Source organism: Rhagoletis zephyria, unplaced genomic scaffold (assembly GCF_001687245.7).
Source record: "Rhagoletis zephyria isolate East Lansing unplaced genomic scaffold, Rhagoletis_zephyria_1.1 Rzeph_scaffold_02366, whole genome shotgun sequence".
NCBI classification, from domain to species: Eukaryota; Metazoa; Arthropoda; class Insecta; order Diptera; family Tephritidae; genus Rhagoletis; species Rhagoletis zephyria.
In genome coordinates, this window is record NW_016159450.1 from 44,649 (window position 1) to 63,121 (window position 18,473).

An 18,473-nucleotide genomic window follows, 5' to 3' on the forward strand; every position below is an offset into this window, starting at 1 on the left:
GCGGCTGCAACCGGGTATCTGCTTGGAGCAAGCGGCTCGCTATAAAAACGGGTATTTGGTTGCGAAACCACCCCCGTCCCAGCAATGGGTTGTGCGCTGGGCTTGGGACCCGCCACGTAAAAACCACTTATGATGACGACCACGGCAAACGTTTAAAGGACCACGATAAAAAAAAAAAAAACAAATGTGTAAATTAAAATGTATGTATGTATATATGTATGTAACTATGTTAAATATTAAGTAGCGCGGACAATACTAAGCAGATCACTGCTGCTTAGCACAGGAACAGGTTCGCTGCTAGTAGAAATGCGGACGAATACTTCCCCTCGACGGGAGAAAACGCTGTGTACTTGGTTTGTTTTTCTGAATTTAAGAGCAGCTTACAGAATTTTTCTGTTGTCTACAGAAATACTAAAAAAATGCTAAAGTTGCTGTCACTGCCAAATCCAGCCAGTTTAAGGTTGCAAACAGAGTGGAAGCGAAGCCGAAGATGAAGATGAAGACGGATCCGAAGACGAATTGTTTGCGTTGCGGCCAAGCTGGCGAGTGTACATAGTGGAAGATGAATGATATGAAGATTTGTTTCTAAATAAAACCTCTTTTTTAGATAAAATAAAAAGAAAATGAAGAAAAAACTTCATGAAATTATTTGTATAGGACAGCTTTTGGAGAATTTCACCACTTGTATTATGTGTTACGGCAAGACGGACAGACATTTTTCGAATATGCAACAATGCCAATTAATACGTTTGATTACATTTTGCCCAATTTCTTGAAAAACGCGTTTTTCACAATTGCAAACAGTAAAATAAATTGTAAACAACTCGTCACAGCAAGCGATTCGTCTTTGAAAACAGGACCGCACAGTTTCAAGCTGACTGCTTGCGCAACGTCTTCATCTTCGTCCTCGTTTTCGTTTGCACTGTGATCACTTTCACATGTTTACTACTGCACTGCTTTTCTCCTTCGGCTTTGTCTTCATCTTCATCTTCTGCTTCGCTTCCACTCTGTCTGCAACCTAAGACCAACACTTGGTTTTTTCCGGTAGTGAGAAAATGCAGAGAGTGCGATCGCGGTCATAGGTTGAGTGAAACTTAACAATCACAGCGCTGTTAGGGCGCTCAACCGTGCGCTTGGTGCGAAAGATATCACGAATAGGGGATATGAGGGGGAACCTCACTAGATTTGCATACGCGTTCGAAAGAGTTGGACACATTTTCTTCGCTGGCAAACGCAAGACCAAAAATGACAGCATCGGCCGAATTGGTGCTAGTTACCTTTTCGTTTTTGAGTTTCCTTAACTCCTCCCTAACTGCAGTTAGTTCAGCAGACAAAAAAGAAATCAGAAGTTTAAGAGTTGATTAAATTTAAAAATCTTGTGGAATATCAATCCGAAAGCAAGGCAAAAACGGTAAGAACGGATAATGGAACGGAATTTATAAATGATGAATTTAAGAGTTTTGTAGAAAAGTACGGTATACTTCATCAAAAACCTTGCCCATACATACCGCAACAAAACAGGGTTACAGAACGTACGGAAGAAATTAATGTTTAATTGCCAGATGAAAGTGGTGAGGGAGAAGACAAGGGTATTGAATTTCCAGAAGAAAGTTCTAGTGATTACTAAAGTATTGATTCCCAAGATGAGCAAACAAACCAGCTAGTTCCTCGGAGGTCGAAGCGAATAGCGAGCAAGCATGATTCAGATTATAACTTTTGTGTAACCGAAAACTCAACAGTCAAACAGGCGTTGACTGGAGCAGATTCGTGTCAGTGGAAGGCAGCTATGCAAGAAGAGATGTCTCCATTATAGCAAACAATACCTGTCATCTCACTAATTTACCTAGTGGCAAGAAGGCAATCAACACGAAGTGGGTGTTCAAATTAAAAACTGACAATAATGGTAGGCCAATTTGGCACAAAGCAAGACTTGTGGTGAAAGGGTTTTTACAAGTTCAGGGCATTGACTATGATGAGACATTTGCCCCTGTCGCCAGTTAAACCTCCATTAGATATCTACTAGCAATGGCTGCGAAACATGACCTATTGATTCATCAAATGGATGCGGTGACTGCTTTTTTGAACAGCAACCTTAAAGAAGATATATATGTGACGCAGCCAGAGGCTTTTAATGATAACAGCGGAAAAGTGTGCAAGTTAGTAAAATCACTCTACGGACTTAAACAGAACTACTAAGGATCGGCCTTCAGCGAAGTGATGTGGACCAGTGCATTTATTATCAGATAACTAATGAAGCTCTTCTTTATGTTGCGATTTACGTCCATGATGTGCTAATTTTTGCAAATTCTCTGACTCAGATACAAAAACTGATGAGCCAGTTAAGCAAATTGTTTAAGATGAAAGACATGGGGGTGGCATCTTTGATATTGGGTGTTCAGATTACACACAACGTGGCGAAGGGATCTGTTCAGATAGATCAGTCTCAATATTTTCGCAACATACTTGTTCGCATTGGCATGGACCAATGTAATCCCATAGCAACACCAGTAGATATCAACCAGACACTGTCGAATGATATGTTTGAGAAGACCAGAGCTGAACACGAAGAAATGGCGAATGTAGTATTTTGTTTGCGGCGCAGGTAACACGCCCAGACATATGATTTGCTGTTAACCTTTTAAGCCGTTTCAACCCAAATTCGGGCAAAGCACACTGGCTAGCTGTTAAACGTGTCATGCGTTACCTTAAGGGNTCCCATAGCAACACCAGTAGATATCAACCAGACACTGTCGAATGATATGTCTGCGAAGACCAGAGCTGAACACGAAGAAACGGCGAATGTAGTCTTTTGTTTGCGGCGCAGGTAACACGCCCAGACATATGATTTGCTGTTAACCTTTTAAGCCGTTTAAACCCAAATTCGGGCAAAGCACACTGGCTAGCTGTTAAACGTGTCATGCGTTACCTTAAGGATACAATGAAAAAGGGTATTACTTACACAAAGGACCCAGATTCCTTAACGGGATTTTGCGATGCAGACTGGGCAGCTGATGTCGACAGCAGACAAACAACAACCGGCTATGCCTTCACGTGTCAAGGCGCAGTGGTATCGTGGGGCACGAAACGACAGCGTACTATGGCGCTTTCTACGACAGAAGCCGAATTTGTAAGCTTAGTAAATAGCAATCCAAGAAAGTATTTGGCTTAAACGTTTAGAAAATTATTTAAATATAGATTTTGAAAAACTCACAATTGTTCATTCAGACAATAAGAGTGCTATACATATTGTACAAAATAATTATTATTCCTTCAGAACAAAACCCGTAGACATAAAAGCTAAATTTCTTCGCAATAAATTTGATAATCGTGAAATTGAGTAAAATATTTGTNTGGCTTAAACGTTTAGAAAATTATTTAAATATAGATTTTGAAAAACTCACAATTGTTCATTCAGACAATAAGAGTGCTATACATATTGTACAAAATAATTCTTATTCCTTCAGAACAAAACCCGTAGACATAAAAGCTAAATTTCTTCGCAATAAATTTGATAATCGTGAAATTGAGTAAAATATTTGCCAGAAAATGCTAGCCGATATGTTAACGAAAGGTGTTAATACGGAAAAACAATTATATTTCACTAATAAATTAGGGCTAAAATAACTTGTAATCTTGATTCAACTCTATTTAATTTTAATAAATATTATCAGCCCGATTCTGTGCACTTGATAAATTCAAAATCTTTATAATTTGTCAATTTTTTATTATTTATCAAGGATTGGTATTCTTAGCCCAGTAAAATTAGATAAGTTTGGTAGGAAAATTTAAAAAAATTTGTAACAGCGATTTTTTGATGCAGTTTAGATCATGGATCCACAGTCTTGCCCCTAAATTTCATTTGGCAACATTCCGCCATCTTGGATTTAAGTTTTTTTGGGTTTTTTCAAATTTGCAAGCTTATTTTGCATTTTTCGTAAAAAATGGTTATATACAAATATGTATAAATAGAACTTAATTTCCCACATTTGTTATTTAGAAAGTTTTTTCAAAATAGCATTTTTTATTGTAAAAAATTGGCAAAAACTGCAAAAAAAATTTACATTGCCACGGTTTTCGCCATTTCTTGACAATTTCTGTTGAAAATGCATAGCATATTGAAATTCAAAAGTTGTAGAGAATTTCATTCTTCACAACTTGTATACCTACATTTGTTTTGTATGACGCTTAGATCACGTCCGGGAACGTGCGAAACATAGCGATTAACTCAGAAAAATAGTTAAATTTGGTAGGAAAATTAAAAAAAAATGTAACAGCGATTTTTTTTTATGCAGTTTACTTCTATTTAACACGTAGATCATGGATCCACAGTCTTGCCCCTAAATTTGCATTTTTCATAAAAAATAGTTAAATACAAATATGTAGAGAATTTAATTTCCTACATTTGTCATATAGAAGGTTTTTTAAAAACAACATTTTTTATTGTAAAAAATCAGCAAAAACTGTGAAATAATTTTACATTGTCACGGTTATCGCCAGTTTTGACAATTTCTGCTGAAAATACATAGCATATTGAAATTCCAAGGTTGTAGAGAATTTAATTCTCCAAAACTTTTGTCTCAACATTTTTTTTCTACGACGCTTAGNCCACAGTCTTGCCCCTAAATTTGCATTTTTCATAAAAAATAGTTAAATACAAATATGTAGAGAATTTAATTTCCTACATTTGTCATATAGAAGGTTTTTTAAAAACAACATTTTTTATTGTAAAAAATCAGCAAAAACTGTGAAATAATTTTACATTGTCACGGTTATCGCCAGTTTTGACAATTTCTGCTGAAAATACATAGCATATTGAAATTCCAAGGTTGTAGAGAATTTAATTCTCCAAAACTTTTGTCTCAACATTTTTTTTCTACGACGCTTAGTCACGGCCGGGAACGCGATACACATAGCGATGTACGGGATGCGCCGTATAACTTCCATTTCCACACCTTCACCTGCTTTCATTGAAAAAAAAAAACGTTGCCCGTGGATTGGGCCTACTGGAGAAACCACGTTAAAAAAAACGCGGCGAAAAACTCTACCTCAGCACTGGTGTGGCAATGAGTTTTACGGCGCATCCCGTACATTGCTATGCTTACCGCATTCCCGGCCGTGATCTTAGCGTCGTACAAACAAAGGTACGCACAAAAGATTTGGGGAATGAAATTCCCTACAACCTTGGAATTTCAATATGCTATGTATTTTCAACAGAAATTGTCAAATAATGGCGAAAACGTTGACAATGTAAAATTTTTTCGTAGTTTTTGCTAATTTTTTATAATAAGAAATGCTATTTTTTAAAAAACCTTCTACATAACAAATGTGGAAAACTAAATTCTCTACATATGTATATGTATTTAACCATTTTTTATGAAAAATGCAAAATTAGCTTGCAATTAGCAAAAACCCAAAAAAAAAATAAAATCCAAGATGGGGGAATGTTGCCAAATGAAATTTGGGGGCGAGACTGTGGATCCATGACCTACGTGTTAAACAGAAGTAACTGCATAAATAAAAATCGCTGTTACAATTTTTTTTTAATTTTCCAACCAATTTTAACTATTTTTCTGAGTTAATCGCTATGTTTCGCACGTTCCCCTCCGTGATCTAAGCGTCATACAAAACAAATGTAGGTATAGAAGTTGTGAAGAATGAAATTCTCTACAACTTTTGAATTTCAATATGCTATGTATTTTTAACAGAAATTATCAAGAAATGGCGAAAACCGTGGCAATGTAATTATTTTTGCAGTTTTTGCTTATTCTTTACAATAAAAAATGCTATTTTGAAAAAATCTTCTATATAACTAAAGTGGGAAATTAAATTCTATACATATTTATATATAACCATTTTTTACGAAAAATGCAAAATAAGCTTGCAAATTGGAAAAAACCCAAAAAACTTAAATCCAAATTTGAAATTTAGGGGCAAGACTGTGGATCCATGATCTACGTGTCATATAGAAGTAAACTGCAACAAAAAATTGCTGTTACAAATTTTTTTTAAGAAAAAGTATAATTTTACTGGGATATTCTAGCACAGAAATCAAAAGATCTTTTCTTGATAAATTATCAAGATTGAAAATGCTATTGACAAATTGAACTTTCCTGTGAAATGTATAAATTTTGTATAATTATAGTCGACATCTCTACCTACTCGGCTACGGCAGTCAAAAGCTTTTTAGCTTTTAAATTCATATTTTTCATGTGACAATGAAATCAGTTTCACTCATGTGGAAATCAGTTCCACTAATGTGAAAATGGTACAGCTTTTTGTTTTATAAATATTGACAAAGAATGCGAATGAAGCTTTTACTTGATAAAAATCTTGATACAATTTCTTTACAAAAAATTTATCAAGAAAACACAGAATTGGGCTGTATGTATTACAATGGTCATTCAGTGAGGATATTGTGATTGAATACCCATTGTGACGTGCTATTGTGAACTAATTTAAGAACTTGAATTATCTGAATAAAATTATCTCCTTCCGGTGCAATTCCTTAACGACGTGACGCGTTTTCTTCCCACGCGCTTATAATATCTAATATTAATACAATAAATATGCACTAACCTTCCATTTCCATTTGAAGAGGCAATAAAAACATGCATTTGCATGAGATTCCAAGCCCTACTAAGTTGCCTTTTGCGCTGAACCCATTCTTTCTTTTTCAACTGTAATCAATTCCTTAAATGTGGTGGAATATTCGAGTTAAGGTATAAGGTAAAAAATTTACTTTGAAATGTAGATGCTTAAGATTATTAGTAAAAAGTGAGTATCGGTTCGTCAGGTCTTGAAATTAGACGCATGTTTTAGAGAATTTTAAGTAGTTTTCGAATATATAATTGGATCTTTTCGCGCCACTTTCCAAATATATGTAATTTTCGATTTTCAGCTTCTTTTTGTGTAGTTTCGAGAAAAGAATTTTCCAAATATTGGGAGAACAGAGAATATTTACATCTATGTAATTTTTAAGTAAACGCTTTGTTTTCCGACAGTGGAAAGCAAGAAACAAAAATTAACCAAAATTCCATCACTTTTAATTACAGTAACTCCTACAACTGGGGTATTCCCTGGACCACGCATTTTCAGGCCCGTCAATATTCGGAACGGCGAGTGCTTGGTACTTCTCGGTGAGGAGCTATTGGTGAGCTGCTGGACTCGATCCACATATTTGTACCAACTCCTTTTGCTTTCGTTACAAGGTTTGGCCAACATAGGAACCAGGATTCGACGCATTCGCTCTACTTGGCCGTTGCCTCTCTGCACCCCCGTGGCTATCAGTAGATGCAGAATTCCCTCACTCTCACTATACTCCTTGAAGATGGTTGACGTAAAGGCCGGGCCTCGATCAGGAATAATACGCCTTGGGTTACCAAAGACCGCTCCTTGCTTATGCAGACGATCGACCACTGCCTCCGCGCCCGTAGTCTTTGTAGGATATAGCCAAACGAATTTCGAAAAGGCATTCACCACCACCACTATGTAATTGTAGGCTTTCTTGGTTGATTCCATCGGACCTACATGATCAATGTGGAACGTGGCCAGCCGTTTGTTCTCCTTGTCGATGGTATTAAGGCACCGTTCCTTCTTCCCTGCTTTTACATCTGTGACCAGGCATTCCACACAGTTTCTTACTATCCTAGCCGACTTTGCGTTTAGTTGCGGTATATAAAACGATTTCTCAACTACATCTTGGGTATTTTTGACGAAAAAGTGCCCCTGCCTGTGCGCCGTTTGGATGATCTCGTCTTCCATGGGCGATGGTACAAGTATGAGCTCCTTCGTTGGGTCTTGATATAAGATATCGTGTTTTATATAAAAATCCTCGCAATCTTCCTTTTCCAACACCTTCGGGACGGCTCGTATCCAATCGTGGCGTAATTGTGCTTCCTTCAATCGGTAACTTAGCATATCTTCCAACATAAGGCATGACACTCTGCTCAGCGCATCCACATGACGTATTTTCGCTCCACTGCGGTGCTCGGTCTCGTAATTAAAGTCTTGCAAGAACACCGCCCAGCATTATACTCTTGATGGGATATCTCGCTTCTTCATCGTCATGATGAACATGTTGCAGTCCGTGGCTATCATTTCTTGAGGGCTTCCACGATCGCTAATACCTCCAGTTCGTATGAATGGTACCTCTCCTCACACGGCTTGGTCTTACGGCTCATGTATTTAACAGGGTGGAATTATTGGTCGTCGACGTTTTTCTGCAACATGACTGCACCGTAGCCGTACATACACGCGTCCGTGTGGACCCGGTCACTGCCTTTTGGTTATATAGCTTCAAGACTGGCGTATGCACCACGGCCGATTTCAATTGCTGAATTGATCTTAACTCGAACCTTGCATCTTTCCTTAACAGGCCCGATAATGGTTTGGCGATGGTGGCGTAGTTTTCGACGAATCTCCTAAATGACGTTAATCCCAGGAAACGTTGTACTGCTTTTCGGTCGAGTGGCACGGGGAAGTTTTTGATGGCAGTCGTCTTACTATCTGAAGGCTTAAGTGAACCATTCTCGATAATATAACCAAGGAACTCTATTCTTCTCATCAGGAATTGGCATTTACTCCATTTAATTTGTAGACCACTTTCTGCTGCCGTATTCAATACTAGTTTCATCTTAAGGGTCGTCAGGTCATCCATGTAGACTACAACGGTTCCGTCGCGAATCAGGTCTCTTAGTTCGGCAGAAAGGAATCTGGAGAACACGGCTGGTGAATTCGAAATTCCGAATGGCACAAATCGAAATTCATACTGGCCACGGAAAAACAATTTGATGACTTTTTCTTAAAGTTTGGCAGTAAGTTTATTGTAGCAGGAGACTACAATGCCAAACATACATTCTGGGGGTCTAGATTGATTACACCAAAGGGTAGAAATCTATATAAAGTAATCCAGAACAGAGGATTTGACATATTGTCTACTGGTCAGCCAACGTATTGGCCTTCTGACCCCCAAAAAATACCCGATCTTATTGCTTTGGTGTAACAAAGTGACACCAAGTTAATACACCTCTTCAGAACATTCTCCCTGCCTCATAACATTATCAATGTTTCTTAACTATGAAGAAAAACAAAAAAATTTTACAAATAAGCACACAAACTGGTTAAAATACAGAAAGTATGTCAGTTCGCACATTAACCCGCAAATTCTTATTCTGACCAAGAATGATATCGACAGGGCAGCTGAAAATCTCAGTGATATAATAGTTAAGGCCGCAGAAATTGCAACACCAAATCCTTCTATTAAACATCGCAGTTCACACTGGCCTGGCCTGCGCACCCCAAAACATTCTTAACGTAATAAGTAAAAAGCGCAAATTGAGAGAATGGCGAAGAATTCGCTATCCTAAGCTTAAACAGGAGCTGAATGCGCGTACAAAGGAATTACGTATTTTGTTGCAGAAGGAAAAAGAAAGAAGTACGCAGTCGATCCTCCAGTCCTTGTCTGCCTCGACTCTGCTGGGCGAGGAATGATGAGCATAAGCAAACACCTGTCATCTTTCACAAGTTTTTAGACCCAATGATTACAGGTGAAATGATAAAGGAGCTTCAACTAACTGCCGTACGTTTTTTATTACATATTTTTAATAACATGCTTAAGTTGGGGCACTTCCCCGACTTATGGGTCTAAAACCCAGGCAAAGATCCGACGGTAGTAAATTCATATCGGCCCATTAGCTTGATTTCTGTATCCAAAATATTTGAAAAACTTCTATTGGAAGAAATGCAACCTTCTCTAACAAGTAACCAAATAATACCACCACTTCAGTTTGGTTTTCGTGAGAAACAAAGCACTGTAGAACAAGTTCATAGAATTGTTTCTTGTATTAGAAAAGCCTTCGAAGGGAAGCATTAATGCACCGGTGTATTTTTGGACATCTCTCAAGCTTTTGGCAAGGTCTGGCATGATGGCCTTATATACAAACTAAAGCTTTCACTCCCTGTAAATACGCATGCAATTCTGGAAAGCTTTCTGTTGGGGAGAAACTTCAGTCAGGCCGAATTCCTTTAGAACGGGAAGTCTACCTATATAAGCAAGTGTCTCTCAAGGCAGTGTTCTAGGACCCATATTGTACGTAATACACACTCGCGATTTGCCAACTGATGAAACTCTAACAATTTCAACGTTTGCTGATGACACAACTATCCTAAGCAATATAGCAAGTGTGTTCAGACAACATTTACTCTGAAGAAAGAAACTTGTTCACAACTAAAAATAAACAGCAAGGCTATACCACAAAAAGATAGTGTCAAGTACCTTGGGATGACACTAGATAGAAGACTTACCTGGAAAAAGCATATAGAAAACAAAATTTCACAAGCGAAACTAAAACAAGCAAGCCTTCAATGGGTTATAGGACACAAATCTAAATTAAGCCATGATGATTAACCCATGTTGGGCATTGGAATGGGCTTTGGGGCACAGTGTGCAATTCCATTTTGAACAGACTTCAAAGACTGCAGTCGAAAATTTTACGCGCTATATGCGGAGCACCGTGGTACATAAAAAATACTAATATCCACAAAGATCTTAATGTAAATACGGTGCATGAGGATATAAGAGGGCTAAGCACCAGTTACTCAGTATGGTTAATGAACCACCCGAATCGGATTTTTCCGATATTACCAAATGATGAGCAATATAATATATGCGGATATCCGCAATATATCAATGTCAATATATCAATGTTGGCCGCTTAGAATCCACCCGAATATACTATTTTGGGCTAATAGGGTGTTAGAAATTTTTACAACGCCTTCAAGCATGATTTTGGGTATTAGGTCCGTGCCTAATAGGATATCAACTTGCGTGGGGGTGTGGCAGTTGGGATCCGCTAAATTGATGTGGGCAAATTTTTGGCGATAATTTCCGTTTATTTTATAGCTTGGAAGCATATTTGTCAGTTGCGGTAGAACTATGGCGTGTGCTTCTGTTCTTACATCCGCATTGGGGGAAATCAGGGTTAAAGAGCAGATTTTATTGAAGTTTTGGATTACTCTTCCACCCATTCCCGAAATTTCAAAGTTTGAATTTTTTGTTGGTAGCTTTAGTCGGTTCTGTGCTTCTGTCGAGATAAAAGATCTTTGTGAACCTTGATCTATTAGAGCTCTAAGCTTAAATAGTTCTCCTCGGTGTTCGATGGAGATAACTGCAGTGGGAAGTAAAATGTTGCTTTCATTGTTTGAATGCAGAGCTTGTAAAGTTGATGCTTTTGAGCAGCATGGTCGTTCTTGTGTAATTTCGGGGTCCTGCGTTTTGGGGTCTTCGGGTCTAGTTGTTGCCGCTAGACTAGTAGTTCTGCCAGACTTTAATCTTTTTTTGGGTGTGCTTGTAAAGTTTGTTATGTGGAGCATCGAATGATGTCTCCTTTGGCAATACACGCAGTTAACTTTGCTCCCGCAGTCTTTAAACCTATGAGATTGAGATAAGCAATTGGTACAAAGCCTAGAGCTTCTAGCGAATTCATTTCTTTCGTTTATTGTGAGTTTTTTAAATCTCGCAAGAACTTAATTTGTGACCTCCTTTTCACAATTCGTATGACGCATATTTATTTTTTATGTATGATTGCGATCTATTGAAGCTTCTATTGTGTGATGTGGGATTTCTGGCTTGGGGTATATTGAAGCTTCTATGTAGATCATTTTGTGTATTTTTGGGTTTTGATAGTTTTTTATCTACCCTCTCTGCTATTTCGTACTGGGTAGTGAGAAATCTTTCATTTGTTGCCATGTCGGACATTTTTTTCGGGATGGAAGCGATTGCTCTATGGGAGTAAGTAACGATTTTCCTGGCAATGTTGCGGAACATTTACCAGAATTTGGTCCCAGTTATCTATGGGAATGTTTTGAGTTTTGAATTTTTGGCAAGTTCATTAGAATCGTTACTTGATTGTCGTCATTTAGTCCGAATTGTTTAACTATACTACCTGCTTGACCTTTTGTTTTGTACCTGAGGTGGTACAGTTTTTGTGCCGGGGACAGTTGTGGATGGTTTATGTACACGGCCGTTAACAAGTCCCGGAAGCAAGGCCATTCTTCATAACCTCCGTGAAATAATTCTGTATCACATGCTGGCACTTTGAGGTATATGCCTGAATTTGCTTCTTGCGATTGGAAAATCGAGTGCAGTATCTTGTTAGACTGTCACTGTCTGAAATAAATCTTGCGGCTGAGTGGTCTTTAGTCTTTTTTTGCTTGGTACCCTGCATTGATCGTGTAGATTCTGCAGGTGTGCACTGAGGGGTTTTATCATCATCGACCATTTTTTGCGCTTTTAAAGGAATTGAGATTTCTTGCTCCTTTACCGGAATTTTATCAGATGGCATTTATATGCCAAAAATTTAAAGTTTTTTTTCCAGTGTATTTTAACTAAAATGGGATCCTATGGGATCTTAAATTACTTGGATTTAAACGCAATGTTCTGTTTTGAGTTTTATTTAGATAAATGNCTGCTATTTCGTACTGGGTAGTGAGAAATCTTTCATTTGTTGCCATGTCGGACATTTTTTTCGGGATGGAAGCGATTGCTCTATGGGAGTAAGTAACGATTTTCCTGGCAATGTTGCGGAACATTTACCAGAATTTGGTCCCAGTTATCTATGGGAATGTTTTGAGTTTTGAATTTTTGGCAAGTTCATTAGAATCGTTACTTGATTGTCGTCATTTAGTCCGAATTGTTTAACTATACTACCTGCTTGACCTTTTGTTTTGTACCTGAGGTGGTACAGTTTTTGTGCCGGGGACAGTTGTGGATGGTTTATGTACACGGCCGTTAACAAGTCCCGGAAGCAAGGCCATTCTTCATAACCTCCGTGAAATAATTCTGTATCACATGCTGGCACTTTGAGGTATATGCCTGAATTTGCTTCTTGCGATTGGAAAATCGAGTGCAGTATCTTGTTAGACTGTCACTGTCTGAAATAAATCTTGCGGCTGAGTGGTCTTTAGTCTTTTTTTGCTTGGTACCCTGCATTGATCGTGTAGATTCTGCAGGTGTGCACTGAGGGGTTTTATCATCATCGACCATTTTTTGCGCTTTTAAAGGAATTGAGATTTCTTGCTCCTTTACCGGAATTTTATCAGATGGCATTTATATGCCAAAAATTTAAAGTTTTTTTTCCAGTGTATTTTAACTAAAATGGGATCCTATGGGATCTTAAATTACTTGGATTTAAACGCAATGTTCTGTTTTGAGTTTTATTTAGATAAATGGGTACGTATTATTTTTTTCCGATTTTGATTTTTATTATTTTCCGTAAGGGTATTTGTAGGATTTGAAACAAGTTTTTTTAAATCACTGCAATTTAAATATTGCTGTATTTATAAATTTTCACGCTTCTTAATGCTTTCTTTTACGTGTGCTGCGCAGGGTAAATGCAATGCTGGGTTATTATACTGTATTTAAGTATATGTATGAATGTATGTTAATAGCATGCAATGTTAAGCGAGGGTGGATGACTATGTTTACTATCGAAGGATGGGAGAGAGATAATTTATAATTGCAATTTCGTTGCTTTGTTTATGATATATGCCCGTTTGTATATACGAGTTTGTTGTTAGCTGTTGGGAGTAAAGAACTCTATCGCTATTGCAGTGAGCTGCAGATGACCGTACTGTAGGTTTGTGTGTATGTAATTTGATGCTGCAATGCAGATTAGCGATTAATAAGCGTTTGTGTAATTGTTGCATATATTAATTTGCGATAAAGATGATGGGAGGCCAGAAATTAACCATGCAATTGTTTGCTAATATATTTAGCTATTTATGGGTTTTAGAAGCTGTAATATGATATGTTTACATATATAAATATGCAGTATTTACTGCTACTTCTTTTCAACTTTGTTTCGTCAATCTTTTTCGCGCAAAAGTTTTTGTTTCGTTGATATTGTTCCGTCTTATTTCTGCTGCTTATTTTGTATGCAATCCTGCTTTTGCTGGATATGAGTACAAGCGAAAGGTGTATTGCCGGGCAATTATTGCAAGTAGATACTTGAATTTTTTATGTTTTGGGCTTTGGTGTGTTACTAAACCCGAAAAATAAGCTAAAGTACCTGTGTTCAAGCCCTGGTCAAAGCAACATCGCAAAAATTTAAAAAAAGGTTTTTTCTTAACAGCGGTCGTCCCTCGGCAGGCAATGGCAAACCTCCGAGTGTATTCTGCCATGAAAAACAGCTTCTCATAAAAATACAATCGCCGTTCGGAGTCGGCATTATACTGTAGGTCCCTCCGCTTTGTGTGACAATATCAAGGCGCACGCCACAAGTTGGAGGAGAAGCTCGGCCAAACACTATGTGTAAGCGCCAATCTATTATTATTATTAATTATATTTTTTTTTTAAGTAGGTAATCAATCACTTTTTTACTTTTGTCAAAGAATATGGTAGCTCGATTTCAAAAGAAAATGCCAAAAGCACAGTTTACGTCAAATGGGAGCAATGGCGGCTAAGAAGGAGAAGTGAAACTACCTTTAAATATTTGTATCATGGTATGTACTACGATTTTTGTTTTTTTTTGTTCGAACAGTTTTTTGGAACCCTAAATTTTTTACTAATATGTATATTTATGTATGTAAATATGTACCTATATATGTATATTTTTTCAAAATTTCAGCAAATATCGGTATTTTTTTTTATATGTAATATCTCAATTTAATGGTTCGATTCAACTCACTTTGGTGGTAGGGGGTGTATGGGTTTAATGGGCTATTATTTGCGGATATAGTGGTTTCCCATGGTGTAATGAATNCTATATATGTATATAGTGGTTTCCCATGGTGTAATGAACTGAAGATGGCGCATTCCCTTAAACCGCAACTTTGGTTTTGCCGACTTTGACGTTTATGGCAATACGTAAACAAACTTTTTGTTTACAAACAAGTGCAAACGTATTGCAAACGTATTGTGTGAAAAATCGAAGTAATTCGTGCGTTCTAAACTAAAAAAAGTTTTATTTGTAATAAAAACCTTATAAAAATGTCTTGTCGTGTATTCAATTGCCGCAGCCGTAGGGGTAAAGCCCCTAAATGCAGTTTTTTTTTGTTTCCCCGCGACGAGGCCTTGGCCAGAAAGTGGGTAGAGTTCTGCTGGCAGGAGAAGCCATACAATTTAGACAACAGCGTAATATGCATGAAGCACTTTACGGATAAGGTACAATTGATAGCACCATTTTTAAACACGACATGTTAAGTTGAAAACGTTGAAATACCACAAATTACAAATTAACCACTTTCTGCAGGAAAACATGCGCTGCGACAAGATATTATCACTTTTTCGGCACCTGCAATACAAACACAAAAATTCTAAATACAGGTTATTAATAAGACCTATTCTTTTGAACTCATTTCAAGGGTGGTTGTATATTTTTTGTTAACGTTAATCTTAATTTGCTATATTCAAAGATGGCTTGAGAAATTGGTGAATCGTGAAGAAAACACGTTTCCTCGCTGCAAATTCACAACTGTCAACTCATTGCTCTTCGCCATAGTCTTTGTTTACCCGTTGCCACAAATGTCATTCTGCGGGAATGCGCAATCTTGTATTCTATCGTTCTTGGTGGTTTCCGAGCTTTTGATAATGCTGCTTCCTCCTCGTTGAGTGCTTCCCTCGTCGAGTCGATCCAGTGCTTCCTCCTGGTGATGTTGAGGTGACTGTTGGCTTGTTTTGTTTTTGTTGGATGAATTATGTTTTTACTTTAAATTATTTCCCGCCCGATTTTGTACAGATGTTTAATGTGGAAATGATATTGTTTTTAGTGAGTGTAAGTGTTACGCGACGCGCCCGGAGTAAAATATTAAAGTTTATAAATGTATGCATGTAAGTAAGCTCTTCGCCACTTTTCATACAAGTATGTGGTAGCTATGGAACTTGTTGAAATGTTAAATTAGTACAACTTTTCTTTTGTGCTCAGGGTTCGCTTGGTTAATATACCTATTTATTTTTTTGTTAAACCTTGTTTGTTGTTTTTCTTTGTGGACTGTAAAATTAGCTTTTTATATTTTTATATATTTTTTTTGTTTCTCTATAGGTGCCGTCCAGTAAGGCGATGGAGGACCATGAACACTTTGGGCCTTATGGGTCCTTCTAGGTTTTTTTTGGCTTACCACTTGTATCACTTTAACAAAAAGGGACACACTGAATTTCACTTTGAAATTATCACTAATGTATGTTTATTGACAAAATCGGGGGGCTGTTCGGACACGTCCGCTCGGGGGAAGATCGCAACAATTGTGTCTTTACACATCAAGTAAAATTGACAAGTTATGTGTGTGTGTGTGTATTACAAGTGTGGTGTGTTTACAGAGGTGGCGGAGAAGTTAAATGTCAAAGTGTTTTATTTACAATAGTTGTGTTTTCGTATTCTCCAGCAAAAAATATCCAGTAACTTGCCAGTAACCAAATTTCGGAGAGTAAGCCAATATTTACGCCCAATGAGTGAAATATGCAAGAAAGTACGAAAACGCAAAACCAGCAAGAAGTTGCTAGTTTTATGAACAGTTGATTAATTTATTATTTGTTATTGTCCGATGCAATTTTCTTAGAAAACCAGTGTTTTCCATCTTATTATATATTTAAATAGGTTTATTTTGTCAATTGCAACTCTAGAAGCACCACAAACAATTATTTTCTTAATGTGATTTACAATAAGCATCAGCCATCAGCTGTTTTTCTTACTAGCAAATAGTTGCTAGTAAAAATTTATCCAGTAAAAATCCAGTAAAACTTGCAAGTTCAGCTGTCATTTTTGCTCTCTCAATTTCTCCTCTTTTGCTAGTTTCTTGCAAGTTTTTGCGTACGAAAACGACATCCAGCAAAAAACCAGTAAAATTAGTACTGGATTTACTGGATAGTGCGTACGCGAACAGGGCTAATAGTGTGAATTTATGTGCGTGTGAATGTGGAGTGGATGATGCGACATCTGCTGACGTCGGTTGATGGTGGAGTCGGAGCAGCTCATTTAGCCAAAAGAGTTCAGTTAAAACTTCCTGTTTTTATGTGGTTAAATTAATAATCAGCCATGGCCGTCTTGTTACATGGTTTTGGTCGAGCATTCATCATGGATTCATTCGGCTACAGAAAAGACGAGAACAATTTCACCGGCTATATTTTAAGAAATTCTTCTAATTATCGATTATGGAAATTTTAAGTTATAGCGCATATGAAATCACGTGCGTTAACTGATAATATTGAAGGAAGAGCGCCAACCGTAACTGCAACTCAAGAAGAGAAACATAATTTTGATCGGAACGAGGGGAAAGCCACGAATGCAATTATCCAGTCGTTGGATACTGAGCATGGAAATCTTGTTTTAACATGTAAAACTTTTAAGGAAACGATGGAAAAGATCCGAAGCATTTATGAAAAGAACTCCGACATCCGTGCAATGACTTTATACGAAGAATTTTTCACTGTGAAAATGCGAGATGACGAATCGGTGGCAAGCTATGTGGCTAGAATAAATCAACTGGCGTCAGAAATTGAACAGCAAAATGAAAAATTATCCGATAGATTAAAGATGACACGCATCATTACTGGGTTAACGTCAAATTTCAATTATTATAAAACAGCGTGGTACAATACTAAAGAATACCGAACGATTAATGAGTTGATGTCATCATTACAATTGGAAGAAGAAAATCTAAATCGGCTGAATAGAAAAGACACAGCTAGTTTGAGCGCAGCGTTTTCAGCAAAAACAAAGCCAAAGTCATTTTATCCAAAAGATTTAAAGTCAAAATCAAAAATTTATAATTTGAAGAAGCAAACGAGGTACAATGCGTGCGGCCATTGGGCTAAGGACAAAGGCTGTCCAAAATATGAAAAATCATCAAGCAAAGACGACAAAAGCAAAGGCAGCAAAGAAGGTGGTGAAATTGCATGGATGGTCGAGGACACAGTTGAATTACAGAGTAAGGGATCTGATAGTTGGTATGTCGATTCTGCAGCTACAAAGCATATGACATTTCATCGAGAGTGGTTTTCTACGCTGCGAAAGTATACGACCGGTAGCAAAGTTAAAGTCGCTAATAATAGTTACTTACAAATCGAAGCAATAGGAACAATTCTGATTGATGTGAAAGTAGACAATCAGTGGAAGCCAGTTCGCCTAGAAAATGTATTGTATGTTCCTGAGCTCAGCGAAAATTTGCTATCAACAAGCATGATAACACAGTGATAATCGATAAAGAAGGTTGCAAATTTGTCGACCAATCAAACGAAGTTGTTGCAGTAACGTAAACGCAACACACTAAATCAGCTTAAAATTAATTTTCGGTTACATATTGACGAATATGCAAACATAGCTGCTGTTTCACTGCAACATTGGCATCGTCGTTTGGGACATGTGCATGTCGACGCGATTAAGCAAATGTGCAAGGATGGTCTAGTTGGCGGTGTCAGTTTGTCTGATAACGAAAGTTTCTTCTGCGGAGATTGCGTTTATGGTAAAATGACCAGAACAACA

General features: G+C 37.5%; 1 protein-coding gene across 1 annotated transcript; it reads left to right on the plus strand.

Moving 5' to 3' along the window:
- Positions 1–17,168: 17,168 nt before the first annotated feature.
- On the plus strand, positions 17,169–18,185 carry LOC108366668 (uncharacterized). Its single transcript, XM_017621128.1, has one exon. The coding sequence runs from the start codon at positions 17,169–17,171 to the stop codon at positions 18,183–18,185; it is 1,017 nt and encodes a 338-aa protein (XP_017476617.1).
- Positions 18,186–18,473: the final 288 nt, after the last annotated feature.